Genomic DNA, 22,201 nt, shown 5'->3' on the forward strand with positions numbered 1-22,201 from the left:
GTCTGTTTCTGGGATTTCTGAGGACACAGTCCCTTAGTGCTGCAGAAACAGCAGAATTTACCCCTATCATTTCTCTGTAAGGAATTATGTGAGGAGGTCATCTGTGTTTCTGGCCAAACAGAGGAGGAACTGCAGGAATACACTGGAAGTCAACACAAGTGACTTATGCTGGTGCACTCCTGCCAGCACTACCAGTATTATTAGTAGGCAATCAGGATGAATGAAAGATGTATCTAGCTCAAAACAGGCTACTAGCATAAGACCAGCACAGCCAGGCTTGGAAGAAATAGTTCTGATGGTAGACAAGAGAGTAAACGACAATAACATCTAAACAAGACTATGAACTAAATTTGCCTTGAAGATGTGCTCAGAATCTTCACTCTGCAGAGATTAGTCAGTATAGTCAATTAGGTACCACTTTCATCTAGCCAAAGCTTACATCTTGGAGAGCCACAAGGGGTAAAACTCCAACATGACAAGTAGAGGGAAATTGATTTGGGAACCTTTCATTTATTTTTAAAACTTACAATTCTTGTCATCCAGGTTTACTTTCTTTTCATCTCCCCAGCTTAGGAAACCAGACTTTCTATGTCTTAGGTGAAAGTTGAGACATTCAGATATTACATAACTCCCAGCATTTCACTTTTACAGAAAAAAAAGCACTAAATACTGTGATGGTTGGCAAAATGCATGTAACCTTACAAATACAAGCTGATGATATACTGAACGTACAAAAGAATACAAAAGCTTTCAAAACCTGAAATCTATTCCCTGTATCACTACATTAGTACAATCCCACTCAAATGAGTGAAGTGTTACAGCATAGTGGGATAGATCATTAAATCCTTATTAAAAATAGAGCATATGGACTCTTTAGAGAAAATAAAAACAATCTACTGAATAATGAAAAAATATAATAAGTTCCCAAGCCTGCATATAAAATGTTCTATTCACCAAAACATGCATTGAATTTGTAGTTTGTATAATTTAGATTATTAGAATGATTTTATGTTTTACTAGCTGAGTTTTACATTACTTTATGTTATTAAACATAAGAGCAGCCTTTACAGTATAAAGGTTGGGTACACACTACATGGTTATCTAGCCGGATGTTATCTAAATGATGATATAAAAAATGATTTTTTGTAAGGATAATTTATAAGTATATATAAAGATATTCAACACAAGATACATTAGTCACTCTAGTAAATCAGTTGTGCTAGTAGATTTTTTTTTTTTCAAAAAGAACTATTAAATATAAAGTCCTGTGACTGAACTTAGAGTGGGGACTTTAATTAGTTAACTCTTACCTCCTCCTGCACTGAACTTTTCTCATGCCCTACAACATTTACAGAGATACTTCATTTGTGCTGATAATTAACTTCCACTTTTCAATACATAATTATATACAGTCACATATTCAATTGACCAAAAGAGCTCCTGGTTACATGATCTATGGACTGCATTGATCTTTCACCACTGACTCTATTAGTCTTCTGCTGATTCGTAGTGCAAATTCTCCTAACTTTTATGGATTTCTGTTTGCACACCGGTGCTCCCCATTTTGAATAAAAGATTTATAACAAAAATAAAACTCTAATCTTGGAAGAATAGACAAGGAAATCTACATTAATTTTTTAGCTTCCAGACCTGAAAGACAGTGATGCATAACCTCAGCTGAAATAAAAATAATCAGTTGTCTGAATTTTAAGTCTTCCAAAGAGCGTCTCTGTGTTTTCTCTCTGCTTCAGTATGCTCTTTTGACAGTAATCACAAAGCAAGACCACAAGTGCAAGTGGTAACCTTTGCAGAAAATTAAAAACTACTACTTCTTGTTATGGTTCACTGTATTAGCTTTCTGCTGGATCAGGTTTGCAATCTACTCATCACAGAACTGGTGCCACTGCTCAGAAGGCAGTGGAAGCAAGCAGACACAGCTGAGCTAACTGAGAAGACAGAGTACCCCCTTAAAAATTAGGTATAAGGTAGTTGAGATAGACTCTGCTTCCCAGTAATTACCTCCTTTAGAGTAATAAACACAGCTATGCATTGAGAGCACACAGGGGCAAAATCAGAGACTCAATCTAAAGTGCTCAACATATTCTGCTGTAACGCGAACAATATTGTAGCTCTCATGCATATAAATGCAGCAAACTTCAATGAAAGAGGTAGCATCCCTTATTACCAACTTGTGTTGCTGCACAGCACTTGAAAAAGGCATTTTGTGACTTGGAGTTTATTTATACCTATAGCATAATTTTAAACCCAGATTTTTATTACAGTTCTGAAACTATTTATTTTTTTCTGTTCATTCCATCAACTGTTAGGCATCTCCAGCGTTCAGGTGCTCAATCTAAGATGCCTTCATCCTGAATAACTTCATCTGAAGTCAGTGCCAATGGGACCTGTAGATTCTTCACACCTGTTGAAAAACTTCAGGGACTATGCTATCATAAACAACACAAGCAAATTAAGTATAAACAAGTAACTACGCAGGTACTTTTGGAAATGCTGAGCTCAATTGCTTTGTGCCTCATTTCCTCCTTTTGTAAACGAAATACAAACGTGTGTTTTGCCTTGGTATTACATGAATTGATGTCATGCTTGTACGATTGTATTGAGGCTGCTAAAGATAGCATAATGTAAGAAATACTGTATTTAACATAAATTTACCAGATATTAATTTGTAAAAAATAACTGCAAAATGATACATGCATTATTATTTAATGGCTTAACAGTTTAACATAAGGTAATGTTTGGTGACAGCTTGGGGAATGTCTGTATACAGCAATAAAAATACTGATTACTCTGAAGAATTTGGTGCATATTAGACCATGTACCTCCCTAAATGTAGCTGCAGGAGTGATTAACTAGGAAGATCTTTGCCCTAGAAATATGATAAAAGTACTAGGAAAGTTGAAGAAAACTGGAAGCAAGGCAGGAGTTATCAGGCTTAGGGGAACTTTTTGATTGCAGTAGTAAAAGAAATTGTGGTGGGGTTGTCACAGGGTACCCAGAGGAAAAAGATGGCTTCTTTTTGCCTTCTGAGTAAATATAACATGTTTTAGTAGTTACTCTGCAAAAACAGAGTTCCTTTCTGTAATAATTATCATTTGCTGGGTTTAAAATATAAAACAGTGTACTCCTGACAGTTCAGAAGAGCCTACTAGGGACATTTGGGGAGGTTAATACTGGTTTTCTAATCTAAAGGCATAGAAGACAGTGGACTTGTGGAAATGGATCTGAAAAGCCCATAGATGCTCCGTGGACTCTGATAAAGCTCAAGTTGAGAAAAGCATAGCATCAAATATGTGAATCCCAAAATAGAACTTTGGGATTTTTCTGGAGAAAGCTTGGACAGAGCTCTGACACACAGAGACATACATGCATGGTTGGGCTCAGTTTACTCAGCGTGACTTTCTACAGCCACTTGAGTTGCCCCAAGATTTTGGGGATATCTGCAAAGGGATGGCAAACATAATGCAAAACCTTTAGGGAGAGCAGCCAGGATGTCCAGAGCACCTCAAGCGGTACCAAGTACCTGTGTTCAGGTGACCAAATCCCAGCCTTCCATCTTGCTCATTTTCAGAAGGAACATAACTCAGTCACAGCATTTTATTTCAGACTGTTCTTCAAGCCTATCCAGTTGGGGAGTGAAGGGGCTGAGCAGCCAGTACGAAGGCAGTGGTTGCAAATCTGATCCTCGTTCTCTTGCTGGGCATGACCACATCTGCTTCTCACCTCTGAACAGACCAAACTTCTGTCTCCATGAAAGCAAGGTTCATTTCATAACCCAAGCCACTGGCCATTAGAAGACAGAGACACTTCCAACATTCCTGAGAACATGTAGCATACAGTCTAGTGTTTCTTCATTAAAAATAACACTTTCAACATCAAAAGAATATAATACATAATGAATATTAAATGAACAAATTGCACATTTTTGGTGACAGGTTCAGGACAGAAGCTGAGTAAGGTTTTCCTTGCCAAGAATCAAACAGTTTTTGTATATGCAAAATACTGTGCTTAAATAATTTCTGCCATCTAAGACCTTTTCAAGTATTATCCTCAAAGCTATTACAGTGTTTCTTACTATTTGTCACCAAAGGGCCACTTGCATACCTGCCGATGTTTCTCTGAATTTGTCACTGGTCTTCTTCTTCCTCCATTTCCAAGGTTTAAAGATTTTGCCAATGGTAGAGAGTTTGCCCTTTCTCTTGAAGGGGGGAGTTTGCGATCCTGGGGCTGGTCCATCGGAGTTAGCGATTGAAGCCTTATCCAAGCCATCAACTGAAAAACAAACAAAAAAAGCAAAGGTAGCTGAAGGATGGAAAGCAAAGTGGTAGCTAACAGATAAAGCACTCCGTTATCAGACAGCAAAAGGCTGTGGGGCAGTCCCCATTTTTCTCTTCCAGAAGGCAGTCAACAGGCATTTTATCACACCTGTAGTCAGAAGCCAGTCCTCACCTTAGCTAGCCCCATGCTTCATTTCTGCTCAGCATCCCCACTAGAGCCAGCCAGAGCAGGCTGCTCACAACACGCCTCTGCCATGTGCACGCTTCTCTGGTTCCTCATCGCTATTGAAGAACTCCTTTCAACACATGTTTTTGTGACATTTTCTCTATCTTTGGTAAAGCTGAATAACTAGCTATCATGATACAGAAAACAAAATCCGCACAATGTAAAAACATAAACCGTTTCTTTGGAGTAAAACACATCCCTTTTTAAAAGAGCTCTAATGATAACTGTGCTGGCAGCAGAATGGAAATAGTTCGGTTTGATATCCCTGGTAATCAGTCACGCACAGTGGAGCATGCCATGAGTCAGGCTTCATACCAAGAAAATGTATTTAACAATAAGCTTTTGGGCTGTAGCCAAAATTTAAAGAAGGATTACTTTTCTGCAAAAACATATTGAGTGATATCAAAGCCAATATTTATAATCAATGGCTGTTTTGTGAACAAAATTAGCACTCATTGAACAACACGCAGCAACATAGAGTTCAAATAAATTTCCCAGAAATTTCCCTGAGAAGTCTATTATTTATTTCTATTTAAGAACTAAGGTTTCTTAGAGCATTCCACTCCTGATCCTGCAGACTCTTCAAATGAGCTTAATTTTATTCACGTGAGTAGCTTCACTGAAGTAACCGCGATTACTTACATACATGAAATTAATCACAGGCTTAAATGTTTGCAGCATAATGGCCCTGTAATTGCTGTCATTCATCTAAACATTCCAATTATAACCAATTTGGAACAGAGCTGATGCCACTGTCAACAGTGATAATGATAATCATGGACCATTAAATCAGAAAGTGCTATTCAAAGAACAAAATATCACTTCTCCCATTTTACCGATGGAAAATATGAGGCATGGAACAGTTAAGTTTTTAATTTCACATTTGTCAAAATGACTTCCTAAATCCTGGTGCTGTATCTTAGCTGCTAAGAAGATCCATATTCAGACACATAACATCGTAGTGAAATCTTATTACTCTGTTTCTCAGACAAATGGCATTTAATGAGACCTATATTTGTCCTAGACTTTAGATTGATCTAGGATGCTAAAAAAAAAATCTTTTCTGTGAGAAAGCTGATGTCATGCAATCAGAGTCCAAGAAACTTCATTCCCAATGTCTTGAAATGAAGTACTGGGAAAAAAAAGATCCATTGTATAACTTCATTGAAATTTATGAAGTTAAAATCAGAGATGACTCTGTATGAAAATGATAGCATTCAAATCAATTAGTTATCAATGAGTTATCCCATAAAATGCAACAAATTCTGCACTCTCAGAGAGATGGAGCAAACAGCTTAAGAAAACTTTTCCAGCAGAAATTACTGTTATTCAGATACATCAAAATTGAAAGTTTTTTTTCCAAGTGTTTTCCTTGAGTACTTTTTGGTCTATAACACAGAGATAAGACGGAAGAAAGGTACTGAAACAGGCTTTAAATATAAAAAGCCATGATTTTGGTAAGGGCCAGGCTAGGTCTATGGATCGCATGGGTACAAAACCCCATCTTCCTTGCTTGCACATCCTGGAAAATGTTTTCAGGGTGATCCTTTGGGAGGTTTAAGATGACACTCCCATACAGCGGATGAGCCCCTAAGAGGTGGGTCTGAGAGTCTGGGGATCAGAAGACCACCAACACAAGCCAGCAAGCAGCTTGGCAGGAAGAGAGAGGTGTGGGGCAGCAGCAGGACCTCTGCAGGGGTGCCCTGTCTGCAATTAGAGATTGCATTTCACTGAAGGTTTGCAGTCACTGCCTGTGGAGTATAATCCCCTATTGAATAGTGAAGCCTCTGCTGCAAACTGTGGACGTAAGGGAGAATTACTGGAAGGGTAGTTACAAAGGTAAGAGAACTGACTTTTTCTTGGCAATTCCAGGTGGCACGAGGAGGTGCAAGGCCTGCAGATGGTGGCTGGGGAGAGCCAGGTTGGATGGACATAAAGAATGCACTTCCAGGAGGAGGGTGCAAGGTGGGGAATCGCTGCCTTTGGAGGTTTCCAGTGCTTAGTCAGGGCTGCCCTCATCTCCTGCTAGGAGTAATCCCGCTCACAGCGAGAGGCTGGACTAAGTCACCTCCCAGTCAATGCTTCTGCAGCACTCAGGGCTGTGGAAAACCACAGCTGCTTGTGAAATCTGTGCTAGCAAGCCCAAAGAATCAGGAGCGAGGTGCTGAAGGAAAGAGATGAGGATCTGGTGGCTGAAGAGTTTTGTCCCGGGACAGGAGCCAAGCATTATCTCATTTGCAGAGGCAGTCCATGAGCTCATTAGTGAAAGGCTACCCGCTCCTTGGCTGCAGCAGGACAAAACCCATGTTCTTGTCTTCACTGGCTTTGAAAGGCTGGGTTATTGATGTGAAGAGCCTGCGCCCTGGTGATAGACAGCACAGTCTTTATAAATACTGGAACATAGCTCTTTTCAACTCCTCCTGGGTCATGGAGTCCAGCCTGGTGCAGGCGACCACTTTCACAAAACGCTCATCTGAATTTTTTCTCCTTTGCCTGCCAGAGGGACTGGAGGATTACGGCTCCAATAGTTCCCCACAGAGAAACATGGATTTGGATCACTCCCTCCTCTGCCCTCTGCTGAAAATATTTAACTCTGAAATAATGATATTCATCCCCGCTAAAGAAATCTGCCTGCTTCAAATTAGCCAACATACCAAAAAAAAAAAAAAAAAAAGAAAAGAAAATAAGAAAAAAAAAGGATCAATTCAGTGGTGAATAATTCTGTCTAGGAAGACTGCATCTCTTGAAAAGGGGATTCAGCATTAACTCCTTCTGACCATAAAACATGAGGAGTCTATCAAATGAGCTCCGTAAGCGCTCATAATTGGGAATTTACTCATCCATTGACCTTGTACCACTTCCTTCATTTGGAAAAAAGGGATCTAAATATGTATCTGAAAAAAAAAAGAATAAGCATGGCCAAGCATCATAGGTTGGCCTTAGAAATAATCTGAGATAAACTAACACTTCTAGGAAAAATGACGTATTTAAATTCAAAAGCAATCATAAGGTAGCATATTTTAGCAACTAATAAGTTGCCTAGAGGAAAAAAAAAATAAAAAATTCAGCAATGACGTTCCACAGCATATATGGAAAGATCTTTTCAAAAGCTGTTAGTTCTCATCTGTGAAACACTCAGCAGGAAAGTGGTGTTTAAGATTTACACTGTTTGCTTTGTAGGTCATGTATTATTTAGGAATAAAGGAGTGTATTTTGCACCTCAGAGAGCTTATGTACCTTCTATTAATCATTATAAGCACTATACGCTCAGATGAAAGGAAACACCTTAGTTTTCCAAGATGAGGAATTTAGTCACTTGTGTTATTCTTTCTATTTGTACAGGGTCTTGAAGACCTCCCTTCTTCCCACCATCGTCAGAAAGCCAATGAGTCATTCCATTGCCTTCAACAAACATAATTTTTAAGTTTGACATTAGGACTTCTGACTGTACTATATACTGCATATAATACACTGCATAATCTATTTTGTTATATCTTTGTCCTTTATCCTAGATGCAGATTTTACATCTAAAGGTTAAGTGTCTTACACGAATATTGGAGAAAACATAAGAAGGTTCATTTAAATGAAGTTTGTTTTTAAAAAAGAAATAGCTTTTATTGTTGACTAGCCAGACACATTTTGAGCTTGCGTACTGTTTCACTTGACTTCCTTTATGAAAAGTACTGACAGTGCTCCAATGCCATTCGTGCTTTGATTCCAGGGGACAAAAAAGGGTGGGCTGGAGAATTATATGTACGTTCTTCTGAACTGAGAGTCCAAGAATAAGGATGTTACAAGATGGAGTTTAAGAAACAAAGTAAAAACAAAAGGGTTATCACTGGAGCTTTGGATATTAATATTCTAGCTCTAAGTTCCTGGATGAGTTCTGAGCTGATGTTCCCCACTCACTGTAAGCAATTGTGTGCCTCTGTCAGTGTTTCTGTTTGCATCAGGACTTGCTTCCAAAGGAAACCTCCAGACTGCTTCCACTTGCTGAGCTTTGCTTTGTATTTCACAGCAGCTACGAAGAGCATGAACAAGTTTTGTTAAGCATGCAACTGAACTGGAAGATGAACTCCAGGAAGGCATCTTGTGCTCCATGTGCTGAGGAGCAATCAGTCTGGGGTACCAGGCTACAGCCAGCTAAAACCAGAACAGCTGCAACTGTTTTACTTTACACACTCATTTCCACCACACTGCAGTGCCTGCCAATGTAGACATTGTCTGAATAAACTGAGACAATGCACTGGTACCAGCAGTGCTTCAGTCAAGTAATTTGAAAGGCTCGAGGCATTTGATTCTGCAGTGCTTGACACATCTGTTTCTGACCTTTCTTGTTAGCTAGAGGGTAACATTTAAATCAGTACCATCAGGGACCTATTACTCCAGGTAGCAGAAGATGCAAGGGAAATAAGTCAAAGAACATCATCCTGTAAGTCTATTAACCATTCCTGTTGATGTCATCCCAAGCATTATATCATAATCTCCAAGAGGAAATCGTGTTGTAAAAGACCAACTATGTCACTGAGACACTGCAAAGCCAAATAACACTGGCACAGACTCGAAGAAAGAAATAAAAAGCCCTTCCCTGAGCTTCCAAGCAGCCAGCAAAGATTAGATTGGTTTAGGGATGACCTTAACTTTCCTATAAACAACCAAAGATGGAAATGCCTGAACACATCTGATCCTAGCAAGGCTACTTGCAAGAAACAACTTTGATCTCTGCAGCTGCCTGGGAGACACTTTTCTGCTCTGAATGATCTCCAGAGGTGTTGTGTGGCTGGAGCAGCAGCATGGATTATATGCAGTTTTTCCATAGCATGGTGCATTTCAGCACTGAGATGTTCACATCAGCACTGAAACACGCAAATACCTTCTTCAGGTAAGAATTTAGAACACATGTTACAAAATGCAACAAAAACTATCCATCAAATTGTTTCAAGTGAGTCCACCATAGATTACTTTGAAATAAATAGCTGTGATTCTACTGGTTCCATGCCTTTTGGTCTAGAATGCATTTAGACCATCTCTTTTTAAAGATTTGGGTTAAAGATAATTCATGAACAAAAGGAGAGGTCTATACTTATGCAATAGGTTGTACTGTACTTTTTACTCTTGGTAATGAAAGTGGAAAGCCAGCAGAAGAACGTAACCTCACTATTGGATAATCAGAGTCATGCAGATTATATATATAAATATATATGATGTTGTTATGGTATTCTTTTTCTAGTAGAGCCACATTTTAATAGGTAATGGATCATAATTTGTTGCTTGTAGTTTATTGCTAGTAACTTCTGTCAGTGATGATTTAACAAAGATAAAACCCAGATAGCTTAAGTAGCTGGTAGGTATATACTCAGATTGTCTTTCAAAGAGCCCTTTATTGAATCTGAATAGCTTTAATTAGTCCATATTCACATTGAGTCCCAATGAGAAGGAGTTTATTAGGTAGACTTTGCTGTTAGTATGAAATATCTTTCAAAACTGCTGATTAATAATTCTCATCTGAAAGGTGGTTTAAATAACAAGTACACTGGAATCAATGCCTCTAAGCAAATTTTAATTAGTTTATTCTTGTCACAACAATTCTTTTTATCCTGGAGTAAAAAAGCTCTTACGGCTACACCCAACAAAAGAAATAAGGTAGAATTTAGGTCCCTAGGCCAAGAATTGTGCTATTGGGAACCTGAGGAACTCTGATCAGAAGTGCTCTGACTTTGAAAGTGCAGGTGCTGCAAGTCATGAGATTAAAATTATCTGAAAACTCTGCTGTACTGCACATAAAATATAAGCCCAGACCAGACTCTCACAGCAGACTGGCTTTGGTGATGAAGGAATTTTCTTCTCTACTCTTCCATCTGCTCATTCCTGACCCTAAAAAAATATTCCATCCTTTCAGTTGTAAAAAAATACAACTGTTCATTGGGCTTGATCTCAAGTAGATCTCAATGATCTAGACCAAAATTGTCTCCCCTTTCTACCCTCTTTCCTTTTTTAAAAGATTATTTTTAATCTGGGCCACTGTAGTGATATAGTATTCAGCAAAATCCTACAGACGCTTGAAGTGTTGGGATCGGATAAGGAGAGAGCTGTGGCATGGGCCAGATCGGTCTGGGCAGACAGCCTAAATCAGCTGCAGCCAGAATACCATGAAATTGTAGCCATGAACCTGACAGCACTAAACAGCCTAGCACATACCACGTGCCTAAGCCCAAATTAATCCACTAAACGAGCATGCATTTGCCTAGAGTAGGCAAATGGGCAGGCAGAAGACTTGGGTTCCTCCTCCTTCCCAAATGAATAGCACTGAAACCTCCTGTCCTTTCCTTCTCAAAGAACACCCTACCTGGTCCTCTGCAAAAAGCAGTTTGGAAGCCTTTCAGCCAACAGCAAGAGCTGGAAGAAGGTGATGCTGTACTTGGGTAGCTAAATTGATTTGTAGAGATATGGGAAATCACATGTACATGGTTGATGCAATAAGTATGGGCTTTCTGCAAGAAAAATTGTGGCTCTGCTTATAAGAGAAAGTACAACATCACTTGAATCACTAAGCAGGAAAAGACACAGAACCAAGTGACACTGACATGCTATGGTAGGACCAATACCTACTATCTTCACTGGCACTGGATATCTCAGTTGCAAATATTAATGTGGTATCACCCCATCACCCTTAAATTGTGTCAGTATAACCTTCATCGCAATATGGGTGACTCAGGGAATTGCCATGTCTAATCATGAATGAATTGAGAAATGCAACTGAAAATGCAATGGCTCCAGTTGAAGGTTACCTTAGGTGTGAATTTAGGTCTGCAGGATTTCTACACTTTCTACCTACCAGTTAGTTGGTTCAGTTATTTTTCTCTTCCTCTCACTGCACCCAGCTGTCCTGCAGGGATGTGCTGCAAAAGTCATCTTGGTTTATTGAGACCTCAAAACCTCTTTCTGGCAGTGTTATAATTTTCTATACAGTCTTGCCAAAGGGAACAGAGTTTGAAGTCACGGTTTTCATGCCAGCAAAATCAACATGTTTGTGCAGCTGTATATTATCCCAATTTAGTGACAAGAACAATAACTCATCAACTCACTATAGAGTATGGTAAGCCACTTATTCCTGGAGCTTACTGGAAAAAAATCAAGACACTGCGTGGTAAAATGTTTGACGTGGTCATTAAAAAACAGAAGTCATTCTGACACTATCAATGTCATTTTCAATAAATCTCTCAAGTTCTGTAATGTTATATCAATTTTTCTTGACCAAAACCAGATGGAAAGACAGGTCTTTTTTCTTTTTCTCTTTTTATTTTCTACTTGGAAGGGGAAAAAATGAAACTAATCCCCAGAGGATAAACTGACAAACGGGAGAGCTATAATCTACCTCAGAGCAGCACAATGAATTGGCATCTGAATGTTTTTGCCTTGCCATACATCTGGAGTTTAACTTTGGGGAAACTCTGTCATGAGCTAATTGACTTGATTGTGTTTTAATTAAATGAAAGGAAAGAGCTGAAGTTCAAATGTAGGCGGCTGAATGGTAGTTTCCATATGGAACTGCCAGTGTTGCAAAATGTTAATTGGGCCTCCTGCTGGCAATGAGCTAAACAGGGTGGGCTGCGGCTACTTCAGATGGATTCTGGCTGCTGCCTGAAAGCAGCCGGCATGGCTAGCAGGGGGATTCTCCTCAGGTAGCTGCAGCCTGAATGCCCCTGGGCTTCTGCAAGGGTATATGTATGCAGTGATGCCCTTTGGGTTGTCAGAGTCACACATGGACCGGCAATGGCAAAGTTCAGAGAGCTGAACGTTTATGGGGTGAACCATGCAACTCCCATTTCACCACAGGCAAAGCGTTACCTTGCTGCAGAAAGCCAGAGCAAGGGAAATCCAGTCATTTTGCATCTGTGGACAAAAGGCCATATTCTGCTCTCCCCTTTGGTGGGTCCCTGCCTAGGCTCTGCAAAAAGCACAGCCAGCACCATACTAATCCTGCACAGGCACTTCTAAACCCTTCAGAGAACAGCATGTTAATGTGGAAGCTGGGAGACGCACACCCTGCCACCCGCTCCTTTGATGCTGTGCACAGGAGAGGAGGATCACGAGCCAAGTCACACGTTTCAGATTTGCCTGAGCAATGGTGCAGTCTCCCACATGCATTTATTCCAGCTCTCTCTTTCAGCTGTACACTTGGGATTAATTTCTTAGAGCCTGGAAGAGCTTGTTTAGCTGTCTGTCTTTTTACCTTGCTTGGCTAAACTGCCCGTGCCATACCTGTGCTAGGCTCCCAACTACATCTACGCAGGCATTTAAGCAAGTGGGGGGTGTTCTGTGGTGCATTAATGCAGTGGTTTTACCTCTGTAATCACATCTACTCTGTTTTCACCTCCTTCTTGTGTCAAAATGCACTCGGATTTTGCTTACAGATTGAGTAAGGACCTGACCTTATGGTTGTATTATGCCCACAAATGTGTTTGCAAATTAAGAATTTACATTTTGGCATCACACAGTCCGTATTAACACATCTGCACTACTTCCTGCCCTCCAGCCCAGTGTTTAACTTCTTGGTAAGGCAAAGGAATGGAAGGGAATAAACAAATGCTTAGCAATCCTGTTATGCAGGTCTGAAAGTGATCTGGCTGCAAACGTCTCGATACCTGCTCTCTGACTGGAACACAGCTGGCTCTGACCAAAAGAAAAGGGATCTGCAGTTCAACGTGGGTTGCTTGCTCCTCTCTTCTCAACCCCAATACTCCAGTGAAAAGAAGCAAATGGAAAATTTCCAGACAGTTACATTTTCCAGATATATGAAACATCAGGTCAAAGGTCACCTTCTAGATCCAAGCAACTTCTCCACAAAAATGGGGAAAAAAACTCCAAGCACAGTAACAGAGACGTGGGAGGACAGAAACAACAACAACAAAAGCAGCACATGTGAAAGAGCATCCAAATTGCTTTGAAAGGCTGAGGATTGAAAACTAATGCTATGTATCAGAATATTAAGGAATAAATCTCCCTGAAGTACAATGGTATATAGATTTCTATTTATAGTTTTAAAACCTTTTTGGATAATTCTGTAATTCAACCTAGAAGTGTGCTGCACATACTCATCTTGTTAAATTCCCTAATGATATTTTTAACGTCACATTTGAAAACCAGAACTGCAGAACTGGAAATATTTCCTTGCTGACTGACTTTTCTTGATGTAGTCTTAATACAGGGGAGTAAAATACCTACAATAAATTTACTATGGATATTTTTATCTACAGGCAAGTGATAAAACTTCCCAGACACTGGCTATTGAATATAATCTGAAGTGAGTACGTGGCCCCTCTTCCTATGTGGTAATAAGCAGGAATAAAAATAAAAACATCTTTTGCAGTAATTAATACATATGCACTACTGACGCTGAGATAAAAGCATGCCAAGTGTGCCACGTGGAAGCCTTTGGCCCTGTTCCCACTCCTCCAGCTAGCTGCAAAGTTACTCTCCCCATCTGCTCAGTGGGGCCAGAAGCTCCTGTACCACCTGTCCTAGCTGCAGCCCCTGCCAAGGAGAAGGAAAACAGGGGAAGGCCATGTCCTTGCTGCTCCCCGGTGCTGGTTTGTCCTGACAAAAGGGGAGCAAACGTAATAGGTACGCTATGTTGCCACCAAACTGGAATGTGCCATCCCCAGAGCTCCCAGGAATTTGATGAGAAATAGTCAGCAGGAATTTGTTGGAAGAAAAACTGAAAGGAGCACAGCAAGTGACAGCCCAGTAGCCTGGTGCGAATTGTGCTGGGCAGTCCTTGTGCCCTCAGCCCGCTGAATCCCTGCAGCTCTAGCTGATAAACGACAGCTCCTCTCGGGAGCCAGCCCAAGGAGTGAATCAGCACACCCTCAGACAGTCCGAGCGACCCACTACTAGAGCTGAGTCAAAAACCTCGCAAGAGGCAAAGCACAGCCAAAGTTACTCTGGGCTTTTCCTCAAAGGCTGTCTGGCTTCACTTCCCTCCATACCTAAGCAGCCACAAGCTCAGGGCTGCTTTGGATCTAAGCTGGCTGATTCACCTGGAGCCTGACATCACCCCGAGTGAGAATTTTATGCTGCCAGCAGCTCATCTGGCCTGCTGTGCAGGCTAACCAACTTGGCTGCTGATCTCTCTCCGATGCCTTTCTACCCTTCCCTCAGCACACATGGAATGACAGAGTTGTGTCCTCACAGCTCGTGGCCAAAGAACTGCTTCCCACGGTGCTATGAGCAGTGGGATGTCTCCAGAAAGCATCGACACTGCCAGTGGAGTAGGTACACAGATATGGTTTTCTAGAGATGCTAAGCCCACAGGCATATCTCCAGCTATTTCAGCCTGTATTCTCACAGCATCTTGGTAGAAACATCAGCTGAACATCCATGTCAGTCGCTATTTGTGAGGCTGCACTTTCTCACTGTGCTGAGCCAGCAGAAAAATAACTTTTTTGTAAAGATTTTTAAAAACAAATGAGTTCCTTACTACTTCACAGGAGGGCCAGCTAAACAGCGTGCTGACAGGACTGAGCTGGGTGGTGTGCCACGGAGTTCAGACAGGAACAAGCAGGAGGGGACAGGAGGGGAAGGGGACGAGTTTGGGAAGAGTTTTAGCAGGAAGAGTGCCTGAGTTCACTGCCTGTTGTGTAAGATCTCACACGAGGGTACAAGAGCTGAGAGGAGAGGCCCTCACAGCAGTGTGCCCTGACCCCCACACCACATCAAAGGCTCACGTGATGACCGCCTGAAGCACTCACAGTGGTGGCTGTTTCCTTCTTCCACATGAAGGAAGCCAGGGAAGGTAGTTACACGTCTCTCCTCCCCCGTCCACCCACCCCAATTCATTCCTGACAACCCAACATCCTTTCCAAAAACAACTCTGCATTAACATTTCATATGTGCTTTTCCCATTATCGTACATCTTTAACCAAGTCTTCCACAGTCAACATGTTTATAAATCTAAAAGCAGGTTTGGTTTTGGGGTACTCCCACCCCAGCGCTTCCTCACATTTAGATAAAATAATAAGGAGCTTTGGATCTGCAATTAACAGAATATTTACATACAAAAAATCCTAGGTTCAATCTGATCTGCTGTGTAATTAAATTCCCTGCACACAGCCCCGAGCTCGAGCTCACTGTACTGCCATTTAAAGGTGATGTTTTCTTTCATACTGGCACTACTTCAACACCTTTTTTCTAGTACAGGAAACAGCACATTGCACTTGTCCACAAGCACACAAGTCAAACCTGAAGCAAATAGTTTCTTTTTGCAACCCAGCTGGCCTCTGAACCCAGCAGAGGTCAAGGACACTTTTAAATCCAGCTAGCAAATTTCTGAGTGTTGCTGTCATTGCAAGCGTTTTTGCAGGCTATTAGTCCTGCTGTCTTTGTAGAGAAAACTGTGTTTATTTTAAGTTTATTTTTCATCTGCCTTTAAACTGTTTGCCTTTGTTGCTAGATACTAGCTTGGATAAACAGAAATAATACAACTCCAACGCACTCACAAGAAACTACTAATGATTAAACATAGCTCCTCTCAGTCAAAATGCCAATTTGTCAATTCTAAAGCTACAACATGCAAAAACCGTTCATATTTTTTCTGTGTGTATAATACCAGGATTCTGAATACAGCTGAAGTTATCTTATTTGCTGTGAGAAAATGGGAGTCGCCAAGTTGCAGCTGACTTTTCTTCAGCATCATGTTTCATTACTCTCCTCATGCCTCGCTGCACAGCACACAGCTGTTTTATTCCCTGCATCTTGCTCCTTATTAGGGCCAGGGTGGAGAAAATCAGACACAAGCTGACATATTTGTCAGCCCAGCTGCTCTTCCTTTACCAAATTAAACTCTGAAGCTCAGGGGCATTTTCATGAGAAAGGAAAAAAAAAAAAAAAAAAAAAGAAAGGTCCATATGCAGTTTGCGATAGGATTTAGTTATACTTTAAATAAATAAAAACAGCATATTCCCTTTCCTACAAAATCAAGAAGTAGCAATTCCATCAAGCAAGCTAGTGGCACCGTAAAACACCACAGAATTAGAGAATCATCTTTAAGCAGATTTGAAGACTGATCTGTATACATGTTGAACTTTATTTTTTCCATTGAATCAGCATTTATGGAAGATGCCCCATGAGCTGCCTCAGGTGTTGAGCCTGGAGAGGTGAGCAGAGCAGGGGCTGAAAGTAGCCTGGGTGCCCCTTCAGGTCTCTGGTCCTGGAGGACTGTGACAAAGTCAGCCAGAGGGTCTCATGGCTTGGTGAGGCCTTGGGTGGGGAGAAGCCATCCTGTCATCAGAAAAGGCACTGAGAACATGCTCAGCTTTTACAGCAGAATTTTCCTTTTCCCTTCAGGGAAAACAACAACTCTAAGAGCACCATAAACACGGCAAATACATAATTGATACATTCATTTCCCCACTTCCTTGTTTCATGCTGTATTTCAGGTCCCCAATTCTCTGCTCTCCATTAATAATAAATGACTTGTATTATCACAGTGCTTAAGAGGTATAGTTATAGATCAGGACCTGTTTGTGACAAGAGCTGTACAAACAAAAAAAACCAGAGACTGTTTTTACACCAACTCTAACTACAAAATGAAAGAGGAGCTCAAACAACAGAGTTCTGATTTTTCAACAAAAATGTTTAGCTCAGCTGTTGCATCTTAAAGATTTTTTAGATATCCAAAAAAAACCATATGATTATTTGTTTTTGCTTTTTTACAGCATGTCGTTTTCTAAAACCTCTCGCAGTCATACACTGGCATTGAACAATCTTTGTAATCCATAGGCTAAAACAAAGCATCAACTTGAATTTCTGTGAACAAGTTTAAGCTGAATTATTTTAGTGGGAAGTGGGTGAGCATCCCTCAAGCCTCAGAGTAGCTATAAAACACAAGACCCCATCTCGGTCCTGACGATGCATATTCATGCTACACCATCAACATTCACACAGCCCTTAGTTTCAGCAGTGATGCTCGTTTGCCTGACATGGAGGAACTGCAACCACCCAGCTCTGTCAGCAGGTACCACTGCTACAAACATGAATATTCAATTCTGCAGTACCTTAGTGAAAAAAAACTTGAAATATTGTGGCCATTGCAAGCAATACAAAAATCAACTTAAAACCAGCTATAAACATGAGTAACTCAACCTCAATATCATTCACTGTCGTACTTTAGTTAACGATAAGATCAAACTTACAGCTACCCTAAACATTGAAAAATTTCAGTATATTGCTGTTTAATGATTCAGAAGAAATAAAATGTCATTGGAGAAGTGAAGCGAAGCAAACCAGGATGTCATGGGCCCAGAGATAGCTGAAGTTCTTGAGTGTGTTGGAAGTACAGCTGATATTATTGGATATTTCTATAAAACAATCTGCTGGGAAGAGTCAATGTTTCTGGTAGCACATCTTCAGGAGGATAATACTGTATTAAAGAATAACCCACTCATACTTGAAATATAACACACTTCAAAGTGAATTGAACAAGCATAACATTTAAGAACTTATAGAAGAAATTCACACACAATCTCGTGCCAAAGATAGGAATAGGATTAGGCAGTAAGAAGTGTGTATAAGGTTAAGGACAAGGCTCAAATTTTCCCACTTTGTGAGCACTGTGGCCACATAGATCCAGATGAACAAAACTCAGAAGTGTTAGTATATAGATGTGTGTTTAAAAGGAAGGATTTGTTAAAAAGTACAAAAGCTCGAGTGTCACTGAAAAGTTCTGCAACTATTGCTAGCAGCTCAAACCAGCACTGGAAATTCAACATCATCCCAAGTAAAGTATGTACGCATCAGGGTTCAACAAATTCACTTTGGCTTTACATAAGCTCTCTGAAGTTTTCTTTTTTAAACTACTACCAAATGTTTTCCTAGGGAGGGAACATTATGTGATAGAGCACACGACTGTTTCCAGAGGTCCCTGGGAACGTGAGCCATCTCTTCGAGAAGCCCACAGGAATACATCAGAAAGTGCCACTTGCAGTTTCTTCCTGCCCTGACTGCTCCTCACACTCTCATCATGGGCTTTCACGTGACAGATTTGGCAGTTTGCGGGCACCACAACAGAGAGTGCGAGCTATTTATCCGTTCATTTATAAGCTATTTGGATTGGTTCTCCTCCAAAGAAATGAGCCTCAAACGCTGAGTTTCCTCCGGTGGTGTTTGCACCAGTGTCCTTCTCCGGGGTTGCTCCCAGCAGGCTTCTGGGGTGCCTGCTTTCCTGCCTGGCAATAGTTCCCTGTCATTCCCTGCTGTCTGACACAGCTGCACAAAGCAGCCGCAGGGATTGCATCCTGATCGCATTCCTGGCTGGAACACAGCAGGCATCACAGCCTGGCTGTTCCCCCAGCACCCTGCTCACCCCCAGAACAGGAGGCAAAGGAAAGCAAGGAGCCCACAGATGACGGACACCCTTGCTCAGGTGGGTGCTGTAGCTCTGCAGTCTCATTTTCTTGCCTGAAGCCCACTCTGCTCTGTGCTTCCCTGCCTGCCAAAGGCATGGGGCCCCTCCAGCAGCCAGCTGCAACCTGCCTCCCTGAGAAAACACCTCCCAAAAATCCCTCTTTGACACGGCCGAACAAAGCTGATGCATAACTTCAACTCCAGCTCAACAGGCTTGGTGTAAAAGCAGGTTAGGAAACAGAGAGGCTAACAATTATTTTTTAAAAGAGCGCTTTCAAGCAGCTTGCAAACAAATGACTGCAAGTTTCCTGAGCTCAGGGGAGTGGTTGTGACATTCTGGAAATGAAAAGGAGTGATCAAGGGTTCAATCACTTCTCTTGGCTTGAAAAACGTTTATAATTCCCCCTAAACCTCCCTCCTGCTCGTGCAAACATTCAAGCACTCAGCATTTCCAAGCCCAGCGCTTGCTCCCCAGCTTGCTTCCTTCCACCCCAGCTGGCTTCTGGGCTCGGGCTCAGCGAGAGGGCGGCAATTTTCACCCGGCAGGGACCCAAAAGAGGATGGGCAGGGGACCCCGCACCGCTCCCGCAGGGCTCCTGCCAGAGGTATGCATGATGTAACTAACTCGAAGCTTCTTGGCAAATCTTACGGCAATTTCATGCTTTTATGAATAGCAAGTCACTGGGAACCGGTTCTCTATTTAAAATTTTTCACTTAAAAATAAACCCAAAAGTTTTCAGCTTCGTGTTTGTAAGAGACAGCTTGAGATAGCAACCTCCAAGTGGCAAAGAAAGGAGAAAAGAAAAGGAAAGGTCCAGAGTTTTATTTTTGATGTATCACGATATCATGAACTTGACCCATCACTTTTGAATGTCTAGTGTCAGTAGTAGCATGGGTACCATTTGATGGCCATGAGGGAACGTATGGGAGCCAGCAGTGACCATATTAACAAGGCCATATAACCTCCTATTTTAAAGGCTGCCCTATGGGGTTCAGACAGGTGTCCAGCAGCAGGAGGCCCAGCTGTGGCAGGGAAATGATGTTAACAGGATCATCCTGCCATTCCCTTCTTCTCATCCAGCTTTGTGCTTTGACTTCACTGCAACAGCTCGGCCAGGTTTCTCCCATTCCCTGCCACACCACCAGCTCTCAAGAGGGCTTCAGACAGACACAGCCCTGTCACACTGAGTGAGGCTCCCGGTCCCACCAGCAAGGCCCACCCAGCTCCAGCACCAGCACTGGCATCCTCCACAGTCAGCACCCCTCTGGTCTTAAACCTGTCTTCAAACTGATTTCAGAACCACAACTGCTCTGTGGCTCACGGCCCTGCATGCTGGCTCTTGGAAAGGACCTTTGTCTCCATGAACTATGTTGATGAACCCACCTATTTCCTGGCTAAAACAAGACAGAGCTTAAATGCAGAGCCGAATACACACAGGCAGAATACTGCCCTTGGTGTGCTTCATACAAGCTGTTGAAAAGAACATAATTGACATTTTATATGGAGTCAAAGGACTTCTGGGGGGGGTTATTTGGTATTTTGTTTATAAGCATGAAAGCACCCGCCAGTAAGAGCAGGTGACTAATGGGTGAAAATGCCTAGTGGACAATAAAAAAACAAAAACAAAAAAACAGAACTTGTCTGTTTGTTTGTTTTTTAAGAACAAAGTTCTCATCAACAATTTCATTTCAGGTCAAATTTAACTTTCACTGTAACGCAGATGGCTCTCTTCTCAGATAATTACAGCAAGACTAGGTGACACGGAGGGCTGTGTCCACCAAACTAAAGGACCCCATTTACCTCTTGTGGCATCTACCCAGCTTTGGTGAGACCTAAGCAAAACCCTGCTGTAGCAGAATTTACCCTAAATCCACTATATCCTGCTACAGAGGAGCTCTGAGTGCTGCTCAGTGTCTCATGTCCCAGTTCTTTAAGTAGTTTTAGACAAAGAACCATTTGCAGTGATCACTATCGGAGCTCTGGCATTTCTGTTTTAACTGATAAGAGACAAGAAATACTTTGAAAAATGTCAGTTTTCTTGAAAAGTTCACTACAGAAGTTTACACAAAGAATATAATATAAATCTTAATCTGATAGTACAAACTTCTACAAATATATGTGACTGCACACACGTCTGTATCTCTCTGTGAGACTCCAGCCCCAATCCTTGGATTAGAAAAGGAAAGTTCCTGTCCCTATGTCAGGGAAAAAAAAAAAAACAAAACAAAAAAAAAAACACACATCAATACAACACCAGCCACAACAGAGATGAACTGATGACTGTCTTTCTCACGTAACTTCACGGCAAGCTGCTGGCTAGAACGGGCTGCTGGAAATCCTCAGAAAAGACTCTTCACTTCACTGTCTCTTCTTGAAGGGTCACCTGGTGAACCGTCTCAGTATTACCCAAACTTCCTAACTCTCTTACCCCAAACACATTCCTTTTTTCTTTACCCCCTAAAGAACAACATTTTTTTTGGCTTGTCTCAAAACTTTTGCTACCACCCCACGTGTAAAAAAAAAATAAAAATGCCAAAAATGGTAGGAGCACAAAGTGAGTTATAAAGAAATAGAGTAAGACAAAATAAACCCCTCAAGAATCACAAGTTTTCCTGTGTTAACATCTGGGCATGGAAGTAACTGCTTGAACCAATAAAAATGGGCTACGTGCTGGTATTTATTTATTTTTTAAATGAGATTGAACTGCCTGGTATTTATTTGTTTTAAGAAATGGCTAATTTAATTAGTTCTGCCTCCTCTGTTGTTCCTCCACTCTCCTCTCACTCCCATGTGGAATTTAGTGCATAAAGAGTAAAAAAATAAATTGGAACATAGCAATAAAACCTGTGGCCCCATAAACACAGAGGGTGTGTCAGCTCTTAGGGGTTAAAAAAACCCGATCTGTGCCACCAGACACCTTTGTGCTGAAGGCTCAGTTCTGCCCTGCTGGTATACAACCCATGAAACAAGCCCTCAGGGAAAAAACAGGTTGCCAATTATGCTAAACAGCAGCATTCCCATCCAGGGACTGTCATGATGTAATTATGTTATCTGCTAAACCACAGGCAGAGTAACAGAGATGTGGGAGGAGAGAGGAGGTTGTTCCCATTGACAAACTAAGGGGATAGCAAGCAAGTTAACCCTGTGCTGTGGCTAACTATCTCCAGATGGAGTTCTCCACCATGATCAACTCGCTTAACGAAGGACTTTATTTGTTTTTTGGTTCATCTCATTTTCTACGGATGTTTCTTGCAGTGTTTTTCTTCTGCGGTTAAG

The 22,201-nt window shown here is 41.3% G+C and overlaps 1 protein-coding gene across 4 annotated transcripts in view; it reads right to left on the reverse strand.

The window, feature by feature from the left end:
* The window catches only part of PHACTR2 (phosphatase and actin regulator 2), a 135,463-nt gene that overhangs the window by 49,223 nt on the left and 64,039 nt on the right, over nucleotides 1-22,201 (reverse strand). For all 4 annotated transcript variants that reach the window (XM_084515857.1, XM_084515860.1, XM_084515859.1 and 1 more), the window contains exon 2: nucleotides 4,123-4,290. In XM_084515857.1, coding sequence (XP_084371983.1) covers nucleotides 4,123-4,290 — 168 coding nt within the window. The remainder of the gene's footprint in view (nucleotides 1-4,122; nucleotides 4,291-22,201) is intronic.

The sequence above is a fragment of the Aythya ferina genome, assembly GCF_964211825.1.
Source record: "Aythya ferina genome assembly, chromosome: 3".
NCBI classification, from domain to species: Eukaryota; Metazoa; Chordata; class Aves; order Anseriformes; family Anatidae; genus Aythya; species Aythya ferina.